At 45.6% G+C, this 27,993-nt stretch overlaps 2 protein-coding genes across 29 annotated transcripts in view; both read right to left on the bottom strand.

The window, feature by feature from the left end:
• Positions 1-1,038: 1,038 nt before the first annotated feature.
• On the bottom strand, positions 1,039-8,054 carry BID (BH3 interacting domain death agonist). Of its 4 annotated transcripts, none has more exons than XM_079303204.1 (6): positions 7,979-8,054; positions 6,535-6,606; positions 4,742-4,919; positions 3,309-3,451; positions 2,276-2,479; positions 1,039-1,888 (listed from the first exon to the last, which is right to left on the bottom strand). In XM_079303204.1, the coding sequence occupies exons 2-6, from the start codon at positions 6,541-6,543 to the stop codon at positions 1,877-1,879; spliced, it is 546 nt and encodes a 181-aa protein (XP_079159330.1). In that variant the 5' UTR covers positions 6,544-6,606; positions 7,979-8,054; the 3' UTR covers positions 1,039-1,876. The 4 variants fall into 4 exon arrangements, with proteins under 4 accessions (XP_079159330.1, XP_079159328.1, XP_079159329.1 ...); XM_079303202.1 differs by having other exon boundaries at positions 4,733-4,919; XM_079303203.1 differs by having other exon boundaries at positions 4,733-4,919; positions 7,973-8,054.
• A 12,187-nt stretch (positions 8,055-20,241) lies between these two features.
• Positions 20,242-27,993, bottom strand: part of MICAL3 (microtubule associated monooxygenase, calponin and LIM domain containing 3) — a 165,062-nt gene continuing 157,310 nt past the window's right edge. For all 25 annotated transcript variants that reach the window (XM_079304036.1, XM_079304039.1, XM_079304037.1 and 22 more), the window contains 3 exons: positions 26,199-26,298; positions 25,188-25,261; positions 20,242-25,107 (listed from right to left, as the gene is read on the bottom strand). In XM_079304036.1, the coding sequence (XP_079160162.1) occupies positions 24,923-25,107; positions 25,188-25,261; positions 26,199-26,298 (359 nt within the window). In that variant the 3' untranslated portion in view covers positions 20,242-24,922. The remainder of the gene's footprint in view (positions 25,108-25,187; positions 25,262-26,198; positions 26,299-27,993) is intronic.

Consider the following 27,993-nt stretch of genomic DNA (forward strand, 5'->3'; position numbering starts at 1 on the left):
CAGCGGCTCAGAAGGGTCAGTGGTGTTAAGTCCAGGGGATCCACAACACATCACTTAGCTCCACCTCCTTAAGTTAGATAATTTTATCACTTTTTTTCTACTTGGAGCTGACCTTCTCTCAGTCTCTTGGGTAGGCTGACTTGCTTCCTCCAAACTTGAGGTCTATGGTCATGCTGTAGAAGTGGGGGAGCTCCTGTTGGCTTCCAGTGGAAGCTGCTTTTGATCTCCCTGCAGTATTTGCAGGGCAGGCAAGGAACACTATTGATGTGGACACAACAAACTGGAGAGGATGCATCTTATTGCTATACCTTTAGGGGCTTTGTCCTCAGTTTTAACTTGCAGGAGAAGCTTTTATTCAAGTGTAAACCTAAAAGCCCACTCAGACCAAAAGAATGCCACTTGATTTGTTAGGTAGCAAAGATTAATGGGACTGACTCTGAAGCTGCAGGTTAGGGGATCTCTTCTGCTAGGCTTCTGCTGGGTGTAAGCAAATAGTGACAGACTTGCAGGGATTTTGGATTCTGTTTTCAAGAGGTCTGTCTGGGGGCAGACACCCTGACTGATCCTCAGGTCACCCATTGTCCCAGGAACTCATCACACTGTTCCTTCCAATATGCAAGTGCAGCCCTCTTGGGGAGAACTGTCTAAAGCTTCTTGTGCCATTTGGTTAATAAAAGTGTTTCCACCTTGACAAGAAAGTTCCTTCCAGCTTCATTGTTCAATATTCAATTCAAGTGAAGGGGTATATACATTTTTTCCCTCTGCTAATGGGACACTGCTGTAAGACCATGCCCCCAGGTTGCACTTTAATAAATGGTACAGTTTCCAAGAACAATGTGTAGACTCTTTCTGTGCTTCCCTTCTCCCCCTCTTTTAGTGCAGGCACCAGAAGAAAAGGTGGTTTTACTTACAGGACACTTGCTTATGCAAGGCATGAGGACAGGTCCAGAGTGTTTCTGCCAGCTGCATCATAAGCCATGGTGAATTAGAAGAATGCCATGAGTACTTGCACAAAAAATTCTTAGGTGGAAGCTGACAGTAGTAGCCATCAGAAATGAAATTTTTATTTAAGTTAAAAAAACCCACAAAATATTTACATACTAATAAAAGTCCTGAGGGAGCTGGTTCACGGGTGACACGTGTGCCACCTTGTGTGATTATATATCAAACAACCTGAGACCAAGTTTGTTCAACCTGAGATGTAACTGAAGATAATGCTACTTTTTCTTGAAGTATATCCAGGTTGCATTCCCAAAAGACTTGCCTTGTGCCTACCCTACCCTTTTCTTTACAGTTTTTCCCTGTTTTATTTTTCAAGGAAACTCGAGTGTATGATGATTGATACTGAAGTATTTCACGTGAGCCTTCTCTGGCCACAGCCCCCTCTAGCACTGAGGGCTCTGTTCCCTCTTGCCAGCTTCTCATCTAGACCTGATTCCCTCCCACCCCTGATTATTCTGCTGATGAACCACCCATTCCATAGCCTGAGGCCTTCCTGGGAACAACATTCAGCATGGCTCAGCTGCAGGAGCAGGGCTGGGAAGTAAATAACTGAAGCAGAATGTTACAGTGGCTTTCAATAAACCACAGAGGGTAGGCCCTGTGCCCACTGAGCCTGTGGAGGCACAAAGGTGGCTGCTGCTAAAATAAAAAATATTGTAAAAGGAGAGAGGCAAGCACTACTCCCTACAGGTACTGGAGAGCTGGCAGGCAGCTCACACTACAATTACTGCTGTCCTAGTCTACAAAAGCCTATCTATGAAGCTCCACCATCCCCTTCACAGCTGTATCTCAGAAGGTAAGAGTAAATCAAGTTATCTTCATCCATCAAGGAAAGTCTTCAGGAGTCCACATGTTCCACAGAGGGCTGGGGAGCTCACTCACCCAGCTAGAGGGAGAGAAACAGAAGGTGCATTATTAACAGCAGCAGGGTTGTCCCACAAGCCCTGCCCTGTTCCTGTACTGTTCCAGGAATTCCACACTGCCACCTGCTGTGCTCCTTGCTGTGCCAGCTCTCTGCCCAACAGAACAAATGCACTCTATTCCCTGGCTGCTGCCAGAGGAGGGCAAGCAGAAGCTGGGACATGACCCCCTCAAGCACACTCATCTCCAGAGCCCTGCAGGGACTGACATTCCCTTCTGGCCCAACATCCAGAGCACTCCAGGGAAAGCAGCAGGTCACTGGCAGTTCAAAGCTAGGCCCCCCCTGAGGGAATGACCCAGGAGAGCTAGAAGGCTGGCTGTGACTCCCACAGAGCTGTTTGACAGCACTCACCATTTCAACAATGTAGTCGTGGAACTGCTGGTTCATGTAGTTCACAGTGGCATCATAGACTCGGCGTAGAAGGGAGGGCACTGTGTTCACAATTTTCTTAGTTAAGACCATTGCTAGCACCAACATGGCCTTCTCCTGTGCCATGTCTGAGGGGATGGATGTTAAAAGCTCATTCACTGCCCTGGACAGGTGCAGGGCTATCTCCTGTATGGAAGGAAGTGAGGGATCTCAGTGCAACAGCTGGGGCAGAAAGGGGTCTCAGCACAGTCTGCCAGGATTGTGCTAATAACTCATGTGCTTTTTGTGCCATTTCACAGGGTGTGCTCCCCATGCTCCCACCCATGGGAGCCAGTCTGTTACATTAAAAAAACCTCCCCCAAAAACAATGACATTTGATCCAAATGTAGATGTAATCCTTAGATAGCCATCCTCTTCTTTTTTAACACAAGACACTTCCAACTCCACTTTTCTTGCACATCTTGTTAGATGCTGTTCCAACTGCATCTAGGAAGAGGCCACTCCAGCAGGTCACCCAGGCAGGCCTAAACTCACTTCTACTCCCCCAAAACTGTGCCTATGAACCCACTCACAGCACCACAAAAGGATCTTGTGACTTGCTGTCTCTTCAGTGCTCAGTAACAAGCACAAGTTAAGCTCCTGTCACTAACCTGCTCAATTTTTACCCACATGATGGTCAGCAGATGTACAGGACTTGGCACCAAAGTCCAAAGATCTGAAGTACTAAAACTAAGCCTTAGCCAGACTGCTCATTTTCTAAGATAAGCCATGGGGCCATCAAAAGAATGACAAAATGCTTCAAAGTCAATCCTTTTCCACAACCACCATTTCACGATCTGCAGAAAGGAGATGAACCCAAGGAACCCAATTTACACATTAACTTCTGCCACAGAATCACCTCTAACATATCAAAGCTAAGTGTTTAGGATGAATTTTCAGATGCCTTGCAAGTCACAGCAGGAAGTATGCAGAATATTTAAAAGGAGAACTGCTTATCAGGCTGCTTTTCTCTCACCTCTTTAGACAGTTTCTCATTCACAAAGTGCTGCACTAGGTCCTTTACTACTCTTGCTTGGATTTCTTTATCAAACTGGTCTCCAATCTCAGCGAGCTGAGCAGCAATGATCCGGATAACTTCTTCATTTGTTGGAGGCAACTCTGCCAACACAGAGGAGAATTTAGTTCACAGGCCATAGTCAGACCAGGTTCAGCACAGGTCACAGTATTTTGCTAATTTCCATTAGGAACCTCCTTCCCATCCCTGAGTGTATTCATGACCAATCTAAGCACAATTTCTTTAAGTGCACACAGGCTGCTTACCAGAAAAAAAGTGGCAAACAGGGGTTTGTGTCTGTAGTTTAGGTAAAGTGCAGACTCACCCTGCACAAAAAAAATAATTTCAGGGCATGTTAAAACATCTCCAACCAAAATTTGAACAGAATAGTTGCAGCCAACATCCTGCCCAGAGAGGGGAATTGAGAAGCTGTGCATGACCTTGAAGGTGTTTTTCAAGCTAATGATTCCAGAATTCAAGTGACTTGTCAGGACTTGTCTCTTAAGCACCATCTAAAATGCAGCACCTCATAGAATAATTGGGAGTTGGAAGGGACCTTGAAAGGCCATCTCCTCCAAAGCCCCTGCAATAAGCAAGGACATCTTCAACTAGATTAGACTGCTCAAAGTCCCAGCCAAGCTGACCTTGAATGTTCCCAGGGGTGAGGCATCCATCACCTCTTTGGGCAACCCGTGGCAGTGTTTTGCCATCCTCATTGTAAAAATCTTCCTTCCATCCATTCTGAATATGTTCTTTTTTAGCTGAGAACCTTACACCTTGTCCAACCTGCTTTTAGCATGAGATGTATGCAAATTTGTGTGAGGGTGAGGGCTATTCACTGTAGCAGTTCCTCCTCACTCTGCTTCAGTTGAAGTCAATGTGCCAGCTGACACACCCTGGGCAAGGGGCAGTAGCCACCCTGCAGATGGCAAGCAAAGCAGGAACAGGACCAGAAGCTACTTGAGGAACAGTTTCCACCAGACTGGTAGAGCAGAAAGGGATTCATCCAGTACCAGGACTCGAGTTGTTCCAAGATCTCAGCCCAAGTATTGATACTGCCTGAGGAGCAGCATGAGGCCTAACTTTTTATCACACTCCTTGAAGGCAGCTATCATCAGTAGCAGCTTTGTGCCCATGACTGATGTGCTGCAGACAAAACTCAGTGACAGGTGTTCCAGAAATCCACGAAGAGAGAAAGTACTAAGCAGCAGTTGTCTTAAGCTAAGTGTTAAATTCCCAACCAACACCACCAACAGCCACACAGTGAAGTTTCTCAACAAAACAAAACATTCCTCCTCTGAGACAGACAATGGCAAAAATAGGAAATGGGGCAAGAAAACCACCATGTTCAGAGAGACCTGTGGGATGGAGAAAAGCCTGCTCACCTAGCTCACTACTCTGCAAGTGGCCACTCCGATTGCCATCGGTCTGAAGCTCGTCATCATCATCTCCTTGGTACAATATGATCTGTGGGCTGTGCAGGGAATGCAGCTGGTCTTTGAACTGACAGTCAGAGGATGCATCCAGAAAGGTGAACAGCAGTGCATGCTCCATCTGAAGAGATCCATTGATCTGACACAGAAGGAAATCACTGTTAAGCCCACGCTTAGAAAATTTCCCACTCAAAGCATCTAGGCACGCACCATTTTCCAAATCTGAACACCTCTGTCTCTGTGGCCTCCTCTGGGCACCTGAACAGCATCAGCCAGGAGCCCACAAGGCCTCAGCAAACACAGGCTTACTCCTGGATGTGGACCCACACAGGACTGTCCCATGGTGAATGACAGAAGGCTCTGTTCTTACAAACTGGTGGTGAAAACCCAGCTCACCCTTTCCTCATATTTCCAGCTGTGGAAATGGCAGCAACCCCAGTCCAAGCTTCTCTTCTGACACAGCTGTGTATTCAGCAAAAACCATCCATCTCCTTACTCAGACAGCTGTGTTTGGAAGGGCTTTACCCCTGCATTTGGGAATGGGGCATTCTACTTGCTGTGCATAAAGGAGGCAGCAGCTCCCCACTTGTATGTAATCAGAGCAGAGCAGTAACAAGGTGGGAAACAGAGATAAGAGCATAAGCCTGCAAAAACCTCCAAGGTTCACATTTCTTCTCCCCCTTGGAAGGAACCAGCTCCATAATAAACCTGTTCAGCTCCTCACAGAGAGCCAAGCAGCTGCTCACAAGAAAAGGGACATGAGATGACAGACCACTGCCACCTCCAGTGGCACATCCACCCCCAGTAAATGGGCACGTGCTGACTCCATGGCCACACAACCTTCAGCTTTCAAGCAAGGCAGCACAGAGTGCCCAAATTAATTAGGCTGAGGAGGGCCATGAGGCAGGCAGACTGATGGGAGCAAGAGGCCCCACTGGAACACCAGGCTTCATAACCAGTTAAGGCCTCCAGAAAACCAGGAGACTCCAGAAATTTTAGTTTTGGGGAGTGGAAACTTGCAAAGCCTTGACTCAACCATATCTGACTGGGCAAACAGAAGGAGGAACAAAGTCAACAAAAGGCAGGGTTCAGAAATGGAAATAGATGAAAAATAAAGTATATAAGATATAGGATCAGTCAGAGATGAACAGAAGGCACATATTCCATGATCTGAGCATGCATGTATGCAGACAGTAGTAGTGAACCAGTGGCAATCCCCTGCAACAGCCTGCTGGACTGGTCCTTGGGTTTATCACTGATAACACTTTTAAATCATGTTGTGTTCAAAAGGCTTGTGGGAGGCCAGAGTAGGGGGTTAGAATTGTATCCTAACATGAGCTGGGCTGGGGGAAGATGGCAGACATTTCAGTTACAGTTCAATGTGTAAGATATAAATGTGCAAAGTAACAGCATCATAATTGCACAAACCAATGCAATGCACTGATCACTGAGCTGTGCCAATTCTTTTATTAGTTTAGCAGTTTGTAGCTTTATCAATAAACATTGTAGTCTGTTACATCTCCATCTCCAGCCTGCAGGACCAAGGAGAAGCCACAGTGAGAGCTGCAAGGAAGCAGCTTGCAACCCAACTGATTCCATTCACTTCCCTGTATTCAGAGCACTGCCAGAAACACTGCAGAAATTCTGGCAAATTCAAGAAGGCCACAAGCCAACACTGAGACTTATCACCTCCAAAGTATCTCAGGACACTGTACACTGTGAATAGCTGACTTCAGACATGTCTGAACTCTAACCTGTTCCATGATGGATTCAGAGACACAACAGCAGCTTGGGTCACCCTCTGCTTCAGACCAGAAATCCTCGTCCTGTGAAAGAGTAAGAAAGAAAAGTGTCAAAGGAAAAAAATTCCCGTAAATCCACATCTTGCAGCTGTACTTATATGTCTGGCCATGTCTCATAGGAAATGTTCCTTTTAGTGATGCATATCTCTGTTTCTGGAGAGAGCTGCCCATCTCACACCATCAGTCATGAAAAAGGCCTGAGGAAACCACAGTTGTCTCAGTGAGAAGGGCCCTGTGAATGAGAGGCACAAGTCACCTTTTTGCCATAGACATGTGCCAGACAGTGGAGTGACACAAGCTACAAATAGAGCTTTAAAGCCAAGAGCTGCTCTTGGGGATGGCAGGGACACCTCTCCATGGAGCCACAGGCTGGAATGAAGAGCAGGGTGATCAGAAAGGAACTCCTGAGCACCTCCTGAGAGCAGGTGAGCTGATAGGCCTGCATGCACAGCAGAACATTCTGAAATGAAAAAACCAGCTGACATTGTCACACATCCACAGGGCCTCAAGGGTGCATCTCCTCACCCTCCATGCAAGAGATGCACATGGACACTCTGGCTCATTTCTATACTTCCAACAAATACCTGTGGTGGGGAAGGCTGGATAAACTGCCCACAGAGGCTTCCAGTCATATGAGTGTAACTCTGCTAAGCCTCCAGGTAGGCTAGCTAGGAAGAAGGGAGAAAGCAGGGCAGAGCACAGGGGAGGAGCACCCAGCAAGGGAGGGCACAGGGGAGCCTCCCTGTGTCCCCTACAAAGGGGTAGGATGCAGGAGCACAGTGCTCCTTCCTCATCCTGCCAGGAGCAGGTGATGGGTGGGTCAGAACCTTGCATTTGCTGCCTTAGACACAACAGTCCCACAGCTGCACACAGAAATCTCTGGTTCAACTCTTGATGAGCAGGGCCTGGCTGAAAGGGGGCACTCCCTCCCTACCAAACCACCTTCACCCAGGGGCAATAACCTGGTTGTTATGCAGGCACCTTCTAACCAAAAATGGGCTAGAAGCACTAAGGAACCCGAACAAACCTAACCACCAAAGACCTCAGCTAGAGATAAATGATCCTATTTCACAGTAACTACTGATCACATCTGTGGTTTTTTAATAAGGAAGTGTACTGGTAGAAAAGAGGGAAGTGAAAGCAGAAAAAAATTCCAACTCTGAAGCAAACCAATCATATTTCAAGAGACCATGAATGTCCCAGCTTTTCAAAGACTCTTAGAAGTCTAAGACCAAAACACAATCTCAAATATATCTGAAACACACAAAAGCCCACATGAGCTCTTCTTTTCATGGAATTATGTCAGACTAACAGCTACAACACTTAGACTTATCTCTTGCTGCTTTGCATTTTCTTCTGTTCCATTTGAATCCCTACTGCTGCCACTCACTTCTACCCTAAGGAGTGTTCTGGCTGAAGAGAGCCCTCTGTTATTTGGGACCTGAAGGGGCTCTGAAACAGGTCAGGGTGACACAGATGTTAATTCACGTTAGAGAACTTGAAACAGAATGCTGAGATTAGAGGAAAGTGGGGATTTGGAATGAATTCTGTGGCAGGACTTTGGCTTTGTGCAAATTCCTCAGGAGTTGTCCACACAAGCAGGATTTCTGTAGGACAGGTAAAGCCTCAGTTTGCACATATACTGGTTTTAGAGATAAAGTTTCCTTTCAATGCAATTTTCCCACTCTCTGCTTTACATGGAGAGGCACAGACTGCTCCAGCCCAGCCAGGTGCCTGCTGCACCTGCAGATATCAGTGGCTGTGCAGGGAGAAGAGACCTACAACATCTGTCAGTTCTTCCCTTCCCTCAGGGATCAAATCAACTCTGTGGAGACTGAGACACTGCTCAGGCCAAGTCCACAAAAATGGACACATTAAAAAAACTCACCCACCATAGTTGCAAATAGCAATTTTGTCTACTCCTGCACACAAACAGAGAAAACAAATACACAACCAGAACAAAGAAAAGTTCCACCACACTCCAAAGTACTAATATGGCAAAAAATGAAGATAAGGGAGCCTGTACATGATAACTTCACAAACTGAATTTCCTAAACCAAAGGTTGACCACCCACACAGTAAATGCCCCTGAAGGCAACACCTGCCCTCTGATAAGAAAGGTCTGCTTGGGTGGTCAAAAATATACCTGAGGAAAAAGGATTTCTCTCATACCCCAAAACCCTACTTCTACAGTACAGGGCAAATTAATTTTTATTTTAGTTAACTAGTAATTACACGAACCTCAAGTTTTACAAAACTACTTTGGATCAATGCAAAAGCTTTGACAGACACAAAGTTCCTCGTGAGAAGTCAAATTCCTTAATGGAATCTCAAAAAAAAAAAAAAAAAGAAACCAAACAAACAAACCAAAACAAAACAAAACAAGTCTCCCCCAGACAGTCAAATGTAATCATGCTGGTATCACCCAATTTTTTTAATCATTAAGACTTTGGAATACTGGTAGTTTTACATTCAGATTAAGATTGTTTCTGGTGGAAGGAAAAAGGTGAAGGAGAAAAGATGGATACAAACAGAAAGATACAAACACCATATGCACTCATATTCAGAGTGAAACTAGATCATTTGCTAAGGCTGCCTTAGGGCTGCTGAAATCCTGCAATGAATTTTTACAGAATATGATGTTTTAATTGAAACACCAACTAATTTTAATATATTATTCACGTTTTACTTCACTCATTAGACAAATGAGCTTTGTGAGAAGCTCTCATTTCTTTGTGAGAAATGAGTGCTTCTGAGAAATCACTAAATGCCTTGAAGCACTCAACACATTACACTACAACCAGTTTTTTTGACCTGTTCTTTCTCTCTTTCTTAGAAAGAAATTAAAGAGGCACTTTAAGCACTTAAGAACCTCAGAGACACCCCCCATATGAACTCCAGACAGTGACTCTATCCATCAATGAACCCATTGTGTGAGCTGTCAAGGTGTTTATGGCTCACGTTTGAGTTGGAGCAATTAAAATCTGCCCAGTAGAAACTGCAATAAAGTATCAGTCATTGGCAAAGTCAACAACTTCCAGCCTGAGCATTGCTTTCCCCGTGTGGCAGCTGAAAGGTAAGAACTTTGGGTGTGGCAGACAGGATGACATCGTTATTGGAAGAAATAAAACAATGTTTTATTTGTCCCTTTCTGCCTCTGGTGGCACTTATCTGTCCTGTAGGCAGAGGTTTCATTGCTGAGCTGCAGCAAAGCAAGGGCATCATTTTACAGGCAGGGAAACCAAATATTTGGTATGTCCTGACATTTTAAACCCACATATCAAACCACAACCACTCAGTTTTACTGTCTTCATGAGAACTTGCCAGAGGCACAGTTACTTTACATAAACAGTCACTATTGGAAAATAAAGAGAAACAGCATCAGACTTAAGAAGTTCCTTACCTGAGAATATTCTGAGCTGTGCCACTGTTGTCTGCAGCACTTCAGGTCATGAAAGTGTAAGCAAATACCACATCACAGAGCCCAAAGTCACCAAAAGCCACTCCACTTCTAGCCCATAAAGCCAACAGGAACTAAACAGCTCAGTAAAGGGATCTTGGTGCAAAACCAACAGTGCTGAGATGAGTAAATAGGATTTTAACATTACCCCAGGAAAATTGTCCCCATGGCTCCTTACTCTGCAAAGGATTCACCAGCCTGTAACAATGTTTAGAACACCCCAGGATTTTGCCTCATTTGAGAATCACTCCTAAAGTAGAATTTGCTTCTAGGCTTTGGAAAGAGAAGCAGGGTGGTGGGAGAGCAGAGACATGCAAGGTGTAATCCAGGTGAAGGATGGGCTCAACAAGACCCTCTGGGCATGCATGGATGCACCTACACACACAGCTGTGAAACTAAAGGATGGTTTGGCACATCTGGTTAACACCAAATTTATTGGCTTGGAGAGTGTCAGGACTTCCCCTGCCACAGAGAACACTGCTTCCAAACAAACTGAGGGTATTTTCCACCCACTGACCTCTGAGGGAACATGCAACATCATGAGCTCATTTTGGAAGTGGCAAAACTGAGAAGCCATGAGGAGCATATTGGAGATAGCACCAGCTCAGTGGACCAGAGCAGGTCACACCTCCTGCCCCAGTCACCTGCAGGGCAGGAATGCCCTGTTAGTCAGGAATCATGACTACCTAAAATCCGACCAGAACCTCTCCCTGATACACCTAAGCAGGACAGAGGAATGCTTGAGGTTATCAGCTTTTGTTTCTCTTTCTTTCAGCTTCTTTAGGATGCAAATAATGCTAATAACTAATCCTTCCAGCAAGAGAAAACAAAATCCAGCACCAACACAAAGCTATTTACTCCTCATACTTTTGATGCAAAACATGCTGAATACTTACTATTGCCTTAGCTGGGGCATTTTTACCTTTGCTTCTTTATGTTGCTTTAGTACAGAATTATCATCCCAGCCAGCACACCAAGCACTCTCAGGTGCCTCTTTTGGCTTAGAAATACATTGCACTCTTTGTTTAAAGGGAGCTTAATCTTACTCTTTGGAAGAAAAACTTTATTAGAGACAATTCTAAAAAGGTGTCAGTTGGCTTTTTTGATGGAAATTTATTTAAGTTATTGAAAGTCTTTTGCCTTTTCATGATGACATGAATTGCAGCAATCTTCTGGTTATCAGGGCAGTACTTTTGACTTCTTAGGAAGAAAATGAGCCAAACCCCTCATCAACCACCCTTCTTTGGCTCAAAAAGCTCTGCTGACCAGCACATGAATGAGTAAGAAGGAACACTGCCACATTACTAATGCTCTAAAAAAAAAAAAAAAAAAAAAAAAAAAAGGTAGGCAGGAACATTTCATCAGTGTGGTTTCTGTATCAGATCAGTGACAGAGGCAGCAGGACAACACTTTATTCTTCAGCAGCCAGCCTACATAGAGCTGAGCTCAAACTGAGTTGGCAGGAAGTCTGCAGCTGGAGTTTGAATTCAGCTAACTGCAGCTGGAACCAAACAGAATTTCCCCATCTCCATGGTTTTTAGCCACACCTAAGAGGTAAGGACAGGACTTGGATCCTGGCTATCAGAGAGCAGGCAGTTTCTTGGATCTGGCACTGGGCTGTTTCTCCTCTCTGGTGCTGAGCAAAGGAACTCCAGCTGGGTTGGCACAGTGCATGTGCAAGCAGCTCTTATGTCTGCCTCTCAGAAACTATGGAAAAGCAGGAAGCAGTGAGGAATCACAGTCCCAGTGTTTGACATTATCAAGGAAGGACAAACAAACTGAGAGCAGGCAGCACTGGGACAAACTCCAACCATCACAGTGATGTGCAAGTGACAGTGTCCAACCAGAGAAATGCAAGAATTGCTTCTGGATTTAGAGCATGCCCCAGCTGGACCCTTGCACTCTGGCAAAGCTGCTTTTACTGAAGCAGCTACAGAGTGCTCAGTTCCTGCAGCAGGCAGCCTCAGCACTTGGCAACAGCACTCTGAGAGCTGCAGGTGCCACTCGGACAGGCTCTGCCAGCTGCAAGACCTCAAAGTGGGATGGATACAAGAACTGCCATGCCACCTACAGGACAAGACAATCCTCCTGACTTTAGCTGTAATACACGTACTACTGTTCTGTGCCAGCATGAGCACAGACCAGCCACAAGGCAGAAAATCAGGAATGTCATTCTGCAATTTGGATGCATTTCAGAGCTTACACCAACAGCAAAGAGGAATGTAAATCTTGTTTTTCCTCTGCGTGACTGGCTAGTTAGATGAGCAAAACAAGAAACTGGTAGGAAGTAATTTTAAAAAAGAATTCAAAAAGACAGCTTTATGGACACAGGTGACTCCCAACAGTAGCATTCCCTCTGCCTTTCAGGCCATATGAATAGCAAGAATTCCCTTTCTACCCTGGTAAGCACCAGGAATATCTGCTGCACTGCTTTCTGGAACAAAGAGAAGCTGTAAAGATGTTTCAGTGTGAAGTTTAAATACTGGATCTGAAATGGCATGTCCAAAGAACAACACTTCAGCACTTTGGGAGCTCCCTGCTGAGGTAAAACAGCAGTGCTGATGCAACAGCCAGGATGGCACTCAAGGAGCAACATTTCACTGCACTGGAAAATTTACTGTCAAGGGAATTCTCACAGAATGTCTTCAGTGGAGCTTGCCCACCCTCTCAGACTCTGAACATTGATCATAAAAAGACCCAAAGTATTTCTAGAGGAAGGGGTACAAAGACAAGTCTTCATAGCTGCATGCTCATGTGCTCTGAGAGCATCCACAACCCTGTGCCAATATTTGACACCTTTTCCAGAAGACAAAAGTGAATTTTCAACAGGCTCTCCTCCTCCTAAACTCCCAGTGTATCAGAAATGTAAATGTCTCTTATGCTGCTCACTTTGATGAAACAACTGTGCATCAGCCAGAGGAGATCCCCAGCAGGAAAGTCTGACACAGATCCTTTGATTCCATTCTCCCACTGTGCTGCACTGCAGCTTCCATTCCCACCATGACAGTTAAACTGATGAAGCAGGCCCAAAAATATATTTAAAAAAAAAAAATCAAGATAATCTTGAAGGAATGTCTTATGACAGTAACCCAGAAATCCTCAAGGACCTCAAAAAGAAAGTTGTGCATCAAACCAGGCAGCCAAAAACGATAGTAACTCAAAGCAGCATTCATCACCCTGATCAAAGCCATTTGACAAGAGCACCTCATACACTGTGAGCATAAAAAAAGCATCATCTCTTTTAAAAACCTTTCACAACAATACAGAGCTAAAAAAATATTCCCTCTCAAAGAAATGCTGTAGGAGCCATTTGGGAACTGTGACAGGAAAATGGCAAATAGATGCCTGCAGGAGTACACATTTCCTAGTGCCAGGCAAACAGGAGATACCTCAGCACATTGCTTCTTCCACTCAACACTTAGAGCCTCTGCTGACTGTGAAAAAGTGCCTGTTCTCTAGGAGAAAACACATGACTCTGCACGAAACAAAGCAAAACCATTTTGCTTTCAGTTCTACCTTAGGAGGAACAGGTTGATGTTGAAACGCAGGAAGAGCTGACAAACTCAAAATACAGCAGCTGCTGACATAAGTGGATTTGTTTTGTGTGGCTGTCAATCTAAAGGGATGACAGCAATTACACTGAACAAGCAGAAGACACACTTACCAAGGAACACCTGTGTCATTAAAAGATGAATGAAATAGCCCAAAATATTTAAGAGACCTGGGTATTGCCCATTCTATAAATAATAGTAAGAGCACTACAAACTGGCCAAAGGTCACAGGAAACAGAGCAGGTTTGCAGACATTTAAACAAAAATCCAACGTTCACGTGTGCCACGATTGCACACACACTCCACCTCCCCTGCTCATACTTCAGTGCAGCTGAATAAAAGCTCTTAGAGTTTAAAGGAAAGTGGGGAGCAAGCTGAGGTAGGAGGAGTTTAAAGCCACAATGGCACTGGAGAAAGGGCAGAATATCCACAATGCATGAAGGGGTACAAGGCTTTGCTCAGGCAAAGCCCAGCAGGGCCAAGCAGCACCTCCAAGCAGTGCCAGGACAGGGTTCACTGCAGACATCTGCTACAAATCAAGGCAACCACAGAAGTTTAACAGATTGCTACCAAACCTAAAGAGTGGCACTGGACACTGTGACTCAGCATTTCTTTCTACATTTCACCCCTCATTTCCCTATATCCTTCCTATCTTGTCTGGGTCAAAAAAAATCAATTTTGTACAATCTCTGGGGAAGGGACCATCTATGCACATAATGTGATCATTACTGATAAGCTTTAATTAAAGCTAAACTCAGTCCCCTGCAAGCTTCTCCAACCCCAAGCAAAGCCATCCAAAATGAAAAGGGGGCTCAGACTTCCAAGAGTTTTGCACCTTTGGTTAAAAGATAAGCTCCACTCACTAATTAGAAATACTTTCACATACTTGGCTTTGCACAGTACAGAGATAAATCCAGCCCCCAAAACTCTTTTGTAATCTGACACAGACAAAAAGCCATAGCATGCCAAGAAAAAAAGGAGAAGGAAGCTCCTCGAGAAAAAAAAAAAAACAAACAAAACAAGAAAACAGCCCAAAATTTATAGTAAATTCTGCTCTTTCACTCATCTAGGAACTGCTAAGCAATGAAAATGAAACCTGCCCATCTGCATGAATTCCCCTCAGCAGAGGAACCACAGGCCAGGCTGGCTCTTTCCTGCTGGGGAGTTCATACCCACAGGCCAAAGGAGCTGCTTTGTCACAGAGCAGAACCTGACACTGCTCCTGCACAGCCACACCAGCACAGAAACCTGTTCATTTACCACAGACAGCCCCTTCTCCACCATCTGATGACTTCCAAGCACCAGGCTGCTCCAGGAAGGTCTCCAAAGGTGACAGTCACAAGATTTATGTGTCTGCCTGCTTCGACTGCAAACATTTTCATTCCATTACAGGAAAAAAAAAAAACAAACCTGTTTGATCTGTCAGCTTCTCAGACTGCTGCTGAGTGTGGATGACTCCTGTCATCCTGTTAACAGGAAAAAACACAATATAGGGAAACACAGCACGAATGAGTGAATACAAACACTCAGAGCCCATATTATCCCCTAATTGTGCATCACAGTTCTTATGGTTTGGGACTTAACAGAAATAAAAAGCCACACTGAGCACCTTTACAAGGCCCTATCCAGAGGTGCAGTGTCCTGGTTCTGGGTTCAGGCATGCCCAAATCCCGGGCTCACAGCCTCTGGGTTTGCACAGGCAGCCCTGGTGGAGTGTGGCACACTGCTCTGCTGCCTGTGCAGAGAGAAACTGACCTGAACTCAGCTGGCCTCGTCTGCTTTTAAGAAACTGTGAGGGCAGGAACCCAAAAAAAAACCACCTAACCAAAAATTAGTCACATTTTTTTCTTCCTAAATTCAGTAAATGTCACCAGGTGCAAACAAGAAAGGGAGGTTTTTCACACCAGCCTTCCTTGGTACAGGGCAGTCCATCCACAAGGTTTGCCATCCCCTGTTACACTCTGCACGTGCACATGGAATTGTTTTGACTCGGGAGGTCCCTAAGCCCTCCCAGCTACCTCTAAAGTGACCTAGAAAGGACAACAAGAAAATGGGAAGAGATGGGTTGCAGAAATCCAAGCGAATAACAGGGTGCTAGAATGCTACTTTTTATACAATGCATTTCCCCAGTGTTTCTGTGTAACGCCAGTAAACTCATGTAAAGAGGTTTGCAAAGGAGAGGGGGAAAAAACCCCACACAGAAAACCCCTTCTTTTTAAATAACACCTTTTAAGATGCTATGCTTCCACAGGCAGGTGAAAACAGTTTCAGTCCGATTATGACAAAGTTATAACAGAACCAAAACCACTCTTCCCCACAGGTGGACTTTTGCAAAAAGTCCTTTACGAAAAAAAAAACAAAACAAAACAAAAACTTCAAAAATAATTTCCTGTCGGGGAACCACTCTGCTCTTTCCTCCACCAAACTCTTAAACCGTTTTGAACAGATAACAAGTATCCCATGATGAGATCATGGCCGAGATATTGCAAGTGACATAAAGAAATGTACACCATTTCTGAAATAACCATTGACTTCCTGAATGAAGACTTTAGTGATTTAAACAGCTCTGATGCACTCTATTTTTTTGGTTTTTTAAATTAAAGCTACAAAAAATATTGTTTAAAAGAAGACAAGAACATCCCCCCCCCTTACCAAACCCACAGTCACTGCATGGTACACAGACTATAGCATGTAACTTACAGAAACACTCTTTAACCTCTGCTCACTCCGTTCCCTTCACACGCTCGCAATCTCCAGCCTTCACCCACCCTGAATCCAACCCATCCGTGTGTCACGGGGAAAGTGAGCGCTGCCCACGGGAAACAAAGGGACAGCCAAAGGCTCTCACCTCCTCAACAGGCAGCCACAGCTTTGGGAAAGGCAAGGAGAGGACAGAAAAGCTCACACCGAATTGACTCATCTGTATCCATCACCAGCTCTTCCTAAATAATGTTAGCGCTATTATTAGAAATCTTTCCTCGCCTTGCTTTCCTTGTGGAGCCGCCACTCCCACATCCCCGAGTTGCTGGAAGGATGAGGCAAGCGCTCGTCCCTATGGAGTCGCCACTACAGGGTTCACTCCTTGCTCTCCCTCCCCTGCCCGGCCAGCGCCGCCAGCGCCTGACAACTCCCATTAGAAACTGACTGAGGGCGAGATGCTGCACTTTAACCACGCAGTCCAAAGGCGCTTTTATGAAATAGCACCTGAGCGGGAGGGAGGCCAGGGAGGAGGGCGAGGCTCGATCCCGCCGGGGGAAGCAGCAGAGGGGCCGGAGCCGAGGAGGGACGAGCGGGGAACAGATCAAAGGCAGAAACAACCGCATCCCTGAACTCGAGGCCGGCAGCGGCGGGCGGAAAGGAGTTCTGATCGGCCGGGAGGCAGAGGAGTTTCCAGCACCCAGAAGAGAACGCAGAAGGGATCCCAGGGGATCACTGCACGCCCAGGCTCGGGGGGCTGCGAGGGGCAGCCGGCACCTCCGGGCCCGGCGCTGACGCCCCGCGCCGCAGGAGCCCGCGGGCCCGACCCCGCCGCAGCCACCCGCGCTCCCCGGGCGGGCCCGCGCATCAGCGAGCACCCAGCGAACTCCCCGCCCGACGCGGTGTCCCCTGCGGCCGGGGAAGCACAAGCGACACTCACCAGACCGGGATGGGACTGCGGCGCTCGGCGCTCCCGGCCGCGCTATTTGGGCGCAGCGGCGGCCCCGCCTCACGGGCGGGAGCGCGCGGCACGCGCCCGCCGCGGGCCCGGCCCAACGGCCGCGCGGGCCGGGGCCCTGAGGGCTCCGCAGCCGCCCCGGGAATCGCTTCTCTCCCTGCCGAATAAATGCTGGTTTTTCGCTTAAAATCGTTTCACGGGCTTAAAATCGCAGAACCAGTTAGGTTGGAAAAGACCTGTGAGGTCGTCGTCTCCATCCTGTGACCAAACGGCACCGTGTCGCGAGACCGTGGCACTCAGTGCCACATGCAGCCTTTCCTTAAACCCCTCCGGACACAGCGACGTCACGGCCTCCCTGGGCAGCCCATTGCACTCTATAAACACCTTCCTGCGAAGGAATTACTGCCCCTGTTCATCCCCAACCTCCCCCGGCGCACTTTATGAATTTGTGCTCTCATTCTGTCACTTGGTTCCTGGGAGAAGAGGCCAGACCTCCTTTCCCGCCACTCATATTTCAGCTAATTCCTATTTAATACAGCCTTACACTCGAATACAGCTCTGTTTAGAGCAATGCTTAGCTGGTATTCAGTACGGGTGTCCTTCCCTGTCACCCTTTTCTTCCTAAAATGCCCAGTCACGGTGCCAATGCCATGAGGCTGCCTGACCTTAGAGTGCTTTTTAAAGTTCCTGGGATTCTCCAAAATAGACTGAACCGATTCTGACTCAGGTTTGAGTCATGTTGGTCAACCCACCGTTTGGCTTCCTGCTAGGAACGGTCTTAAAATTTCAAGGAACTGCAGCTTCTGTTTTCCCAAACTGTTTAGTTTTGTCCTGCAAAGCCAGCACTGCCCCAAGCAGCACTGGCTCCCTTTCTCCCATCTGCCCAGAGTGTATTTGGTTTTGTTTTTGTATCTTTTTGTTTCTGTGTCTGAGTAATATGAAAACTATACTTGTATAGAACATATGAATAATAAAAAAGAGATGTTATCTTTTGCTTACAGAAAGCCACGTGAATCCTTCACTTGTGACATGCAGAAAAGCACCACACACTCGGCAGGTTAGGAAATAGCAGTTTATTTACTTTCCTGGTGTCTGCAGGCATTCACACTGTTGCCAAGGTGCCAAGGCAACACAGCACTTTTTTCCAGAGCTGGTTTCTGGAGCAGGGGGATTTTTTTGTTCCTTATTTTGAGTGGTGTGTAAAAGGATGCAGGCTAAGGAAATAGGTGATGATTCTTCATCGTATCCCTCAAGCAATATCTATAAAATGATAAGCGTGAGGCCCCTTTTTCCTTGTGACTTCAGGAGGAGATGCAGCCACGTCAGCACTGTTGCTTTCACCCATTGCCACCCACTTCTTCTTCTGGTAACTGTTCCATTGCTGCTGATGCTGAGGATCTACAGCAGGAAGATACAGTCAGGACCTGCTGGAATTCTTAAGAGATGTGTAGCCAGGTAGAATCCTTACAGGATTAGGGTTGCATTCTCCAATATGCGGGACTTCAAAATGTAATTGCTAATTGCTGTCACAGCACTGATGGTGAGGACTTTTCAAAAAAGGCCCTATAAAACATGAGGGAAGCCAGAATGGCAGGGGGTTGTAGACATGACTGTCCCTTAGTTATTTTTCCTGACAACTTACATTCATTGTCTTCAGCCAGGCCGAGTACAGCCAGGAGGGCTGTGTAAGATAAAATATATCTGCTGCTGCCAGAAAGAGGCTCTGCATACTTCTGAATGAGTCCACTGACAATCTTCCTCTTGTGTTCTCGAGAGCAGAGGGAACATTCACCCTTCCCCCTGTTATTCTTTGCTGTTCCTCACCTCTGCAGGGTGGGGAGGGGTTGTGGTTCTGTGCCAAGGGGAACAATGCAGGGTGGGCAAGGCAGCTTCTGGGCATGGAATGCCACCTGTGGGGAAAGGTGGCATTCTAAAAAGCTACTGTCATTATCAAGGGGAAAGGAAAACAGCAGCTGCCACCAGGCTGGACTCCTGGGTGGGGTTTACTTGTTAGAGGGCCTTTTTCTGGTGCAATTTCTTAGACACGTGTAGCTAATCTGTGCAGGACTACTCATCTTGGAAGGCCAGCATAGGTTTTGCCCAAGCTAACAACAGATAAAGTTCTTCCTCGATCCGTTGTTCCATCCAGTTTATAAAACAGCAGTATGTTTTTGTCCCTAATTGGGATTGACGACTAACAAATTAACAGTGTAAATTAAAAAACCATGATGAAGTGTTGCAGGACTGCTCTCCTAAACTGTGGATTCGAGCCAACCTTTTGTGTCCCACATCCCAGCGCTGTCATTGCTGCCTCCTCCTGCAGCACAGCCTGCTGGCCCAGCCTCCAGGCAAAGGGAAATTCCAGACCAGCCATCCCTCTTGCTGCACTGATAGGCTTCCTTTCATCACGCCACCACAGGAACACCACGATTTATCCTTTGTTTTTGAAAGTGCTTGAGTGAGCACAAGAAAATAAAACACATTGTTTGGGATTTCCCCGGCTGGGATTTCCCCCACCATCCTGTGCAAAACTTCTTCTTTAAGAAAAAAAAAAAAAATTCAGCAAAGAGGCTGACTCTATTCAGAATATCATTCTGCCAGTAATTTACTGAATCCTGCTACACCAGCATCAGATGTTCAGGCTAGCACTCCAGTCTGAGGAAGTGAGGCTTCAGCTACAAAAATGAAATCCTAGTTTCTACAACCCAATTTGTATTACCTTCATTTCTTCTTGGCTATTTACTGTAACTTCTCTTCACTAAGAATCTGAAGAAACAATGTAGAATATGTACATGTAGTGGGGGTGTATCACTGATTTCTTTGCATTGGATAATTCATTCAGTGGCTGAGAATGAGCCAGCAAAAGAGAAATTGAAGCCCATGCCCTTGAACACCCAGATTTATCTCTAGATCACCTCCTCTCAGGTTCTCATCAAACATCAACCAAGGAAGTCACAACAGAGGAAAGAAACTAAAGCGCCACCAACAAAAAATAAAAAATAATTAATGACTTTATTTTTTTTTTTTTTTAGTTCAGTTGGCCATCTGAGGTGCTAAAATCTCAACACCAATGAAGCAAGTGTGCATAAAAACAAATGATAAAACACAACCAAATAGAAGAAAACAGGCTGGAACAGAGTTGGTTTTGTACAGGTAGGGTATTTGCTTTTCTGTTAACGCTCTATACATGCCAACCGTAAAAGCCTTGAACAATCTGAATATCAGAGTTCACGTTCATACAAAAGGGAAGACGCCAAAGCAAACTCCCTTTGCCTGGATTAGACTTCACACACACACGCATGCACCCACAGATACAGAGTATTTAAATTACTGCAATGCCATCAGAACATGGCATCCTCCCCTTCACACCTGCTTTCAGTGACATCCCCATCTGCCTGCTACCCTGCCTAGTACCTGCCAAGCAGTCCTTCAACAATCCAAAAGCAGGAACTTCTGGAAAACTTCTCATCTCTGTTACTTTGCAAAGGTCAACAGCCAGCAATCTCTTTGTGAACTATATACAGGCTGGTTTTTACTATTAAGAGCTTTAGGGCTCTCTTGCTTGCAGACAGTGCCACCTGAAATTCCCATTGCAGCTTTTCAGTTTGTACGCAGGAGATTCTACAATGCAACGCCTCTCTCAATCCACTGGTGTGTGGTGTAAACACTTAATGCAAAACTCATTTTAGAAGAATGTTAACCAAACAAGGTGTAGCTGCTCACAAAAGGGAACTGCTGGCTGCTCTAGATCATGCTGTCTAGACCACTTAGAATATTTCAGGACATTCAGGATTAGGATGTATAAAAATATTAAAACCACCAGAGTGCACACAAATGTGGTGACTAGCTCTACGCAAGCACCGTGTTCTAACAGAGGCCTAGGCATTGCACAAAACTCAGATTCTTGACCGTGGGAGCACCCCAAGGATCCACTGGTGCCTTTACATACAAACAAATATTTACAGAAAATGCAGAGACGGAGAGAGAAGGGCAGACTTTTAAAACTCGCGGTTTGCTCTAAAATATGTTCAGCAATGCAGTTTATAACATGCCCTAGTGAGACCAGGGAGTATTGGTTAACTGAAAGAAGGAATATGTCTGAAAGTTGGAGCTGAAATGTCTTGTCACCTCCCCACACATTAGTTCTCTGAAGCTCAGAATTTTACAGCTGGTTGTGACTTTTAATGAGAATATGGTTAAAAGGAACAGAACAGTTTAAAAAAAAAAGGTACTGTGAAAACAGCAGATTAGTTGTTTGGGCAGTCCTAACTCCCCCATCTCCATTTGCCTCCTAGGAGTTCCCTTCCAGGAGCTGGTGTTCCCCTCCCTTCCCCAAAGGGGGCTCAAGTGCTTGCCCCATCCTCAGTGTGGCCTCTCTTCCCACCTGCTGCCAGGACGAAGCGGCCAGCCCCGGGTCAGGACCGTGTCACCTGGGCACAGCCACCCACCTTGGGGTGCCCAGGTCTCTGGGGGGAGCTGGGGGTCCCCTGGCTCTCCTCACAGGGGAAATGGACACACGTCATTGAATGCACATGGCTGAGTCGCTGCTGCTGTGTCGGGCAGTGCCAAGAGCTAGAACGTCCTGCTCGGATACAAATAAGGAATCTTGTGCTCACAAGAGCCTTCTTCAGCTTTAAAAATACAAAATTTGAATTAAAAATATTCAGAGTAAAAAAACCCACTATCTGATATGCAAGTCATATTCTTAAAGTGCAACTGAACAGCAAATAACAAGTTGTGCCTTTTACAACCATTTTGATATAAAAAGGCCTTTTAACATTCCCTTTTGTGTATTTTTAATCAATTTGTGAGGCCATGTTAGCTCTTCGTTTTCATTCTGGCTGCTGGAGGCCTTCAGCACAACCCAAAGTGTTTAGGGTTAGGATAGGTGGGTTTTCTGTGCAATAAGGTATTACACCCTCAAGTGATCTCACTCCTTCAGCATTGCAAAGATCTGGCCAATGTCCCCCAGCATGACATGGAAATGAAACCATCTGATGTTTCTTCTTCAGGACTTTTTTTCTGTTCTACAGCTCACATTCAACGACCTTTTGTTACAAGTTAGATGTGGTCCATATACCCAGAGCACTGTAAAATAAACTGAGGTCAATTCTCTGCACAGTCAATTTACAGTAAGCTTTCTTTCTTCCCTCTTCCTGCACTCCAGTTTCCACTGGCCCCCTCAAATGCAGACTGTGTAAACTACCATTGCCTATTTGACTCGGGCAGCAGGCCCTGCACCAGCAAACAGGAGGGAATTCTGTTTGTTGGACATCCTGCTGATAAACCAACACTCCAGGATGCTGGTAAGGCAGGTACCACTTGCTAAACACACACAGTTATGAAGTAGCACTGCAGCTGCCTGTCTGCTTGATTTCAGGAGTATCTGGATTTAATTTGCAATGCCTTAGCATAAAACACTAATAAAGGGAGAACACTTTGGGTGGAAAACACGTTTCCACAGTTAGCAACCAGCACTGCTCACAGTCCCTGTGGACACTCCTACCCATTCTTGCTCAGCCTGGGGCATTCTCCCAAGTCAGAGGTGAATTCACAGACCCTGGCTTACAGGAGACCCCTCTGCAGGAGGTAGAGAGCCAACAGCAAGAAACCATGCAAACTTCTGTGCCCGGGCCAAAGACTGAAGGATGTTCAGCCCTGCTGGGGGGCCTTGCACCGGCAGTGTCAACTCAAGCTGGAAGAGTCAGTGCTCTGGACAGTGTGCTTGGGAATGGGACACATTCTCAAAGATGTCACAAAGCAGGCTTGGTGCTTCTTTAACAGGAAAAGAACACAGTCAGCATCCCGAGGAGGGAAACCCTCTGGACACATCAGGTGATGGATGGGATGCATCCCCAGTGCACGGTGCTGTTTCAGCTCTGCAGGACAGGTTAAGGACACGCTTTGCCCAGGGAGTCTGTCCCACAGGGAATGAATGGTGCTGAGCTGCTCAGTGCATATCCTGCTCATCAGTTGTCATGGGGTTACAGTCAGGACCCTCCTGGCTCAAAAAGCAGCAGATTCACTAACTGGGCCAAAAGGAGCTTCTTCCAATAGATGCAGCAGGAAATGTGCTATTTTTGTTTTCATGGAAATCTCTAGAACTGTATCAGCACTGTGAGGATTCCCTCTTTCAGTGAGGAAGAGACATATGGGATATTTCAACCTCACAGTTTTGGCTTTCTTGTTATAAAAATGTAAAATTTAAATAAATATAGGTTTGTTAGTCCAAAAGAGAGAATCTGGGATGTGGAAGAAAAGGATGCTAAGAACACAAATAGATTCTTAAACTCCATGAGTGCACAGGATTTTTTCATAGAGGAAAACTCCTTGGGCAGGACGCATCCATGGGTACATAAAGGCTGCCCTTGCTGTGAAGCAAGGACTAATCTGCAGTAGTGTCTTTCTCTAACAGAGTTAAAACACTCCCTCCACAATCAAATATGTGTAACAATCAAATTATTAATAAGAACACTAATAAATAGCCACAGGTAACAACGTCCAGTAATTTTGAAGTGGAAGTTGTAGGATGCAGCAGGCACACACACCCATCACTCGTCCATTTTTTTCCTAAAAGATACAAAAATGAATCTTCTTTCAAGTATTAAAAAAATAAGTTAATTGACATAAAAGGGTCAAAGTGACTGAGGGCCCAGGCAGGTCTTAAGCTTTGTTTCCAATGTGCAAAAACAAAATACAGAGGAAAAAAAAAAATAAAAACACTGAAAAGTCTTAATGGTGGTTCGGTCACTTAAGGGCTTCTCCCTCTTAGGGGCCAAATAACCAGGGAATGCTGCCTGGGAACACCCCTGCCCCAGCACACACTTACCACTGTCCCACAGCAGTATTTTCCAGTGTCAAAACAGTCACAAAAACAAAACAAGGAAGCCCACCAGCCTCTGAGCTGTGGCCATGAAGACTAAGGCCAGCAATAGCTGTCTCTCCAGTGTGTAGCAAAGCAGATGGGCATCTTCCCTCTCTCTTCTGCTCCTCTTGTTCCCCACAAGAAGATTTAGGAGGCTAAGGTAGGGAAAGAGTCCACTGATGCCCACTTCTCTCCAAAAACCAAGAGGCAAAGAGTTCCATCACACATAGCAGTATCTTCTCTGTCTTGTATTTCTTCATTTCCATGCATAAGGATCAACTGCAGGTTTCTTTGGTGGGGAGGAAGACTAAAGCAAAGAAGGTGTTGCCCTGGGCTTCTGGAGCTCTCTTGGACAGCTGACTCCACTGCTACAGGTTGCTGTGGTTTTTCAGGAAGGGTTGCCACTCCCCTCCCTTTCATTAGAACTGGTGTAGTAAAAATGGGAAAGGAATGGACTGCCTTAAATCCAATGTGGTTAAGGGTACCTCTTCCCTTAACCTCCTTCCCCACACATGGATTATACCCCCCTCCCTCCTACCACGCACACAAAATATGGCCCATCGTACAGGACCTCAAGGAGACTCCACAGTCTCAACTCACTTCTTCAACTTGGCTTGCAGACATGTAAAACTTAAGCTTCTGGAACCCACACACTTATCAAAAGGCTTTTGAGTGCTTCAAACCAAATCCCTGCATGCTGTTGGACCCTTCGGAGGTTTCTCCTTCAACATCTTCTTATCCATGTAACTCTGGCAAACTCAGGGTAGGCCAACTGGACAGCACAGACCAGCAGAGGTAAACTGTTAAGCTCAGGACCAGTTTAAGCTAAAACCTTTGGAAAGCATGACTGCCTCCAGGTCCTTGTCTTCTTCTTTTTCTCGAAGCCGCTGCTCCTCAAGGAGAGCCACAAGGGAATCTCTCTGCTCCACTACTTCAAGCATTTCGTTCAGGATCCTCTTCTCCTCTGAGAGCTCCTCATCTGTCTTCAGATGATCTACAGAGATACCAAAAATTCTCAGCATACACAGGGCTAGAAATACATGCAATCCATGAAATACTCCCTTTTGCTCTCACCTTCTACTGCCATCCTCTCACGGAGCTCCTGCTGCAGTCGACTCTGCCTGTCTTCCAGTTCTAGCTCCCGAGCACTGAAAGGAAAAGAGCAGAAATCCAAGTTCCAGATGTATTAAAATACTGCATACATTGCTTCATGTTCATTCTCAGTTTCTGCTCCCTCTCTAGATATCTGCTTGCATTTTACCAATCTTGTTTAGAACAAGTCTTAAGTAACTTAAGATATAGAACTGCATTTTAAAAGATTTCATTGCGCTTTTAGCATTTGAGGTTCTTTGCCTTCAGCTAGAAGTGCAATGCCAAAAGTGGAGCAAACTAAATATAGAGTGGAGTCAAAGAGCAAATAGATCTGCAATGCCTTTACTTATCCCCTGCTACTTCCCTCTCAAAAACCCAAGTTACTTATTAACCAAGTATTTATTGCTTAAGGACATGTCAGACCATTGCAAATACCACATTAAGACTTTTCTGCTTCTAAGGCCATCACCTTCCACATTGCTTAGCTGAGCTGACACACTCCAAATTAATTTCAGTGAATTTGCACAATGGGAACTGAAAAAAAAAAATATCCAGTTTCATTAACAGGAAAACATCTTTACCATCTGAGCCCACATGAGAGGCACTGGGGTGTCACTACAAGCAGAGAAGAGGGCCACATGGCAAAGGTGACTGAATTAAATGCATTTGGCTGTGCTTAAAAGACACTACCAAAACCACGAGTCCCACGTTATTTCTGCACAGCTTGAAAACACTTGCAATAAACAGGATATGCTTTATACAAGAATAGCAGGAGAAGGGCTCACATAGCTGTACTTCTGCATGTGCACAAATAACTGGAACTTTAATTCCTTACCACTATTATCCCTTCTTCTATCACTTCTCTAAAATGTAGCTGGATTCCTATCTCAGCCTAAGAGGCTGCCAAACTCCTGGCCTTACAGGGAAGACAATACTGACAGATTTTCCACTACTACTTATGACAAAATCCCCATTTTTTCCACATTCACTCACAATATCATCAGTTCAGACTCGTAGCGAACCAAGGCATTCTTCTCCTGCACCAGCTTGAACCACTCCTGCATCAGCCTGGGGTCATCCTTCTTACCCATGCCTGCCAAGAAAGAAACCTGGTAAATTTTCAGGTAATACCCTGCAATCCTTACAAGCCCAAACTGCAAAAACAACAATAGGGCAAAATGTGCAAAGAAAGCCGAGCAAGATGCTGCCAGAGCACTCCCAAGCCGGGTCCGTTCACTTTGCCTACAGCACTCAGTGGAGTGGAAGTCACCTCCAAAAGGATTTTCTTCTCTTTGGAGCCTACTTTTTTTTGTTTTGTTTCTGATATTCTTGTGATTACTTGTTTCTTCCTCACTTTTACTGCAGGAAGCCCAAATTCCTATGAGTATTCAACTTTTCCTTTCCTTAGGAGAATTTTATAGATGTGCATGCCAGCTACTTAAACGTATGCTCATCAGAAAAGATTCAGTTGCCACTCCATGTGTTTTACCTTCATTTTCTTCAATTCCATCTCCTCAAGCTTTTCTTTTACTAGCCAAAAGTTACATTTTATCTCCTCTGTTTTCAACAGTTAAGTAAATCTTTTCTGACTGCTCCTCCTAGCCCCACACATCTATTCATCTTGAAGATCCCCCTGCACAGTGACCACAGAAACTTCTTCTACTGTACTGCATAGCAGAGCTAGAAAGAAAAGGAACCTCCAGACACATTTGCTATTATGAAACAGGAATAAAGAAACCTTAGGCCTTGACCACCTGGTACAGAACTCTTAGCTGGTCCTTTTATTTTAGGATGAAACTCCTAAACATACTCAATAGTCTACTGGTAACTGCTGTGCCTGTCAGGAGTCATGTGGAATAAATGCAGAATGCTGTTCCCAAAGCCTTCTGTTGATATTTAGCAAACACAAGAACTTACCAAGGAGGCTCCTCCTGGCAAGCTCTTGGTCTGGGCCACTTATTCCACACTGAACCACCTGCATTCTCTAAGCTGTGATTCACATCAGACCCCATCAAGGCCAGTGGCAACATTCCTGCCTATGTGGAAGTAGAAGCAGGAGCAAGGCCTCAAATCAAGCTCAACAGCACTTTTGGACTGCTGCACGTGACCTAGCATCCCAAAGCAACTACCATCCCTGTTTCTGCTTGTTATTATGGATGCACACATTCTACATCAAGAACAAAAGCTCTCAAACAGTCCATCTAATGCTAAAATAATCAAGCAGCAACCTTCCTATTCAAACTCTACGACACAGACACATCATAAATACATTAATGGCCACTTAACTCAGACCCATGCCCTGCCTCACCCCCAGTATGCCAGAGAAGTGCTGCCCTGCAGTTACACAAGGGAGAGCCTACAACCCCTAGTAAGCTGCAGCTTGGGCTGCCTTTCACCTGCCTGTGCCATACCAGCCCCTGGGGGAATACCAGACTCGGCTGTACCACCCTAAGAGCCCCCAGCTCTGATCCCAGTGTGTTGCTCAGTTCCAAGCATTCCTTTCTGAGCATCTCTGCACAATATGCCCACGTGGCACAGGAAAGGGAGACTGTGCATGCAGATGTCCAGTGCTGTGGCGCCATGAAAACACTGGGAAGTCTCCCCTTCCTTTCCGATGCCAGGATGTAGAGAAAACAAATGCCTCTAAGAAAAAAGCCAAAAACACAACGCTACTGACCTATGAAAGAAGTAAGTATTTTGAAACAGCCAATGAGTACAGGAATAATGGGAGGATTGGAAAGGGAGCACTGACAACTGATGTGAGGGAGCACCATGGAAAGCGGGTAAG

Source organism: Erithacus rubecula, assembly GCF_903797595.1.
Source record: "Erithacus rubecula genome assembly, chromosome: 4".
NCBI classification, from domain to species: domain Eukaryota; kingdom Metazoa; phylum Chordata; class Aves; order Passeriformes; family Muscicapidae; genus Erithacus; species Erithacus rubecula.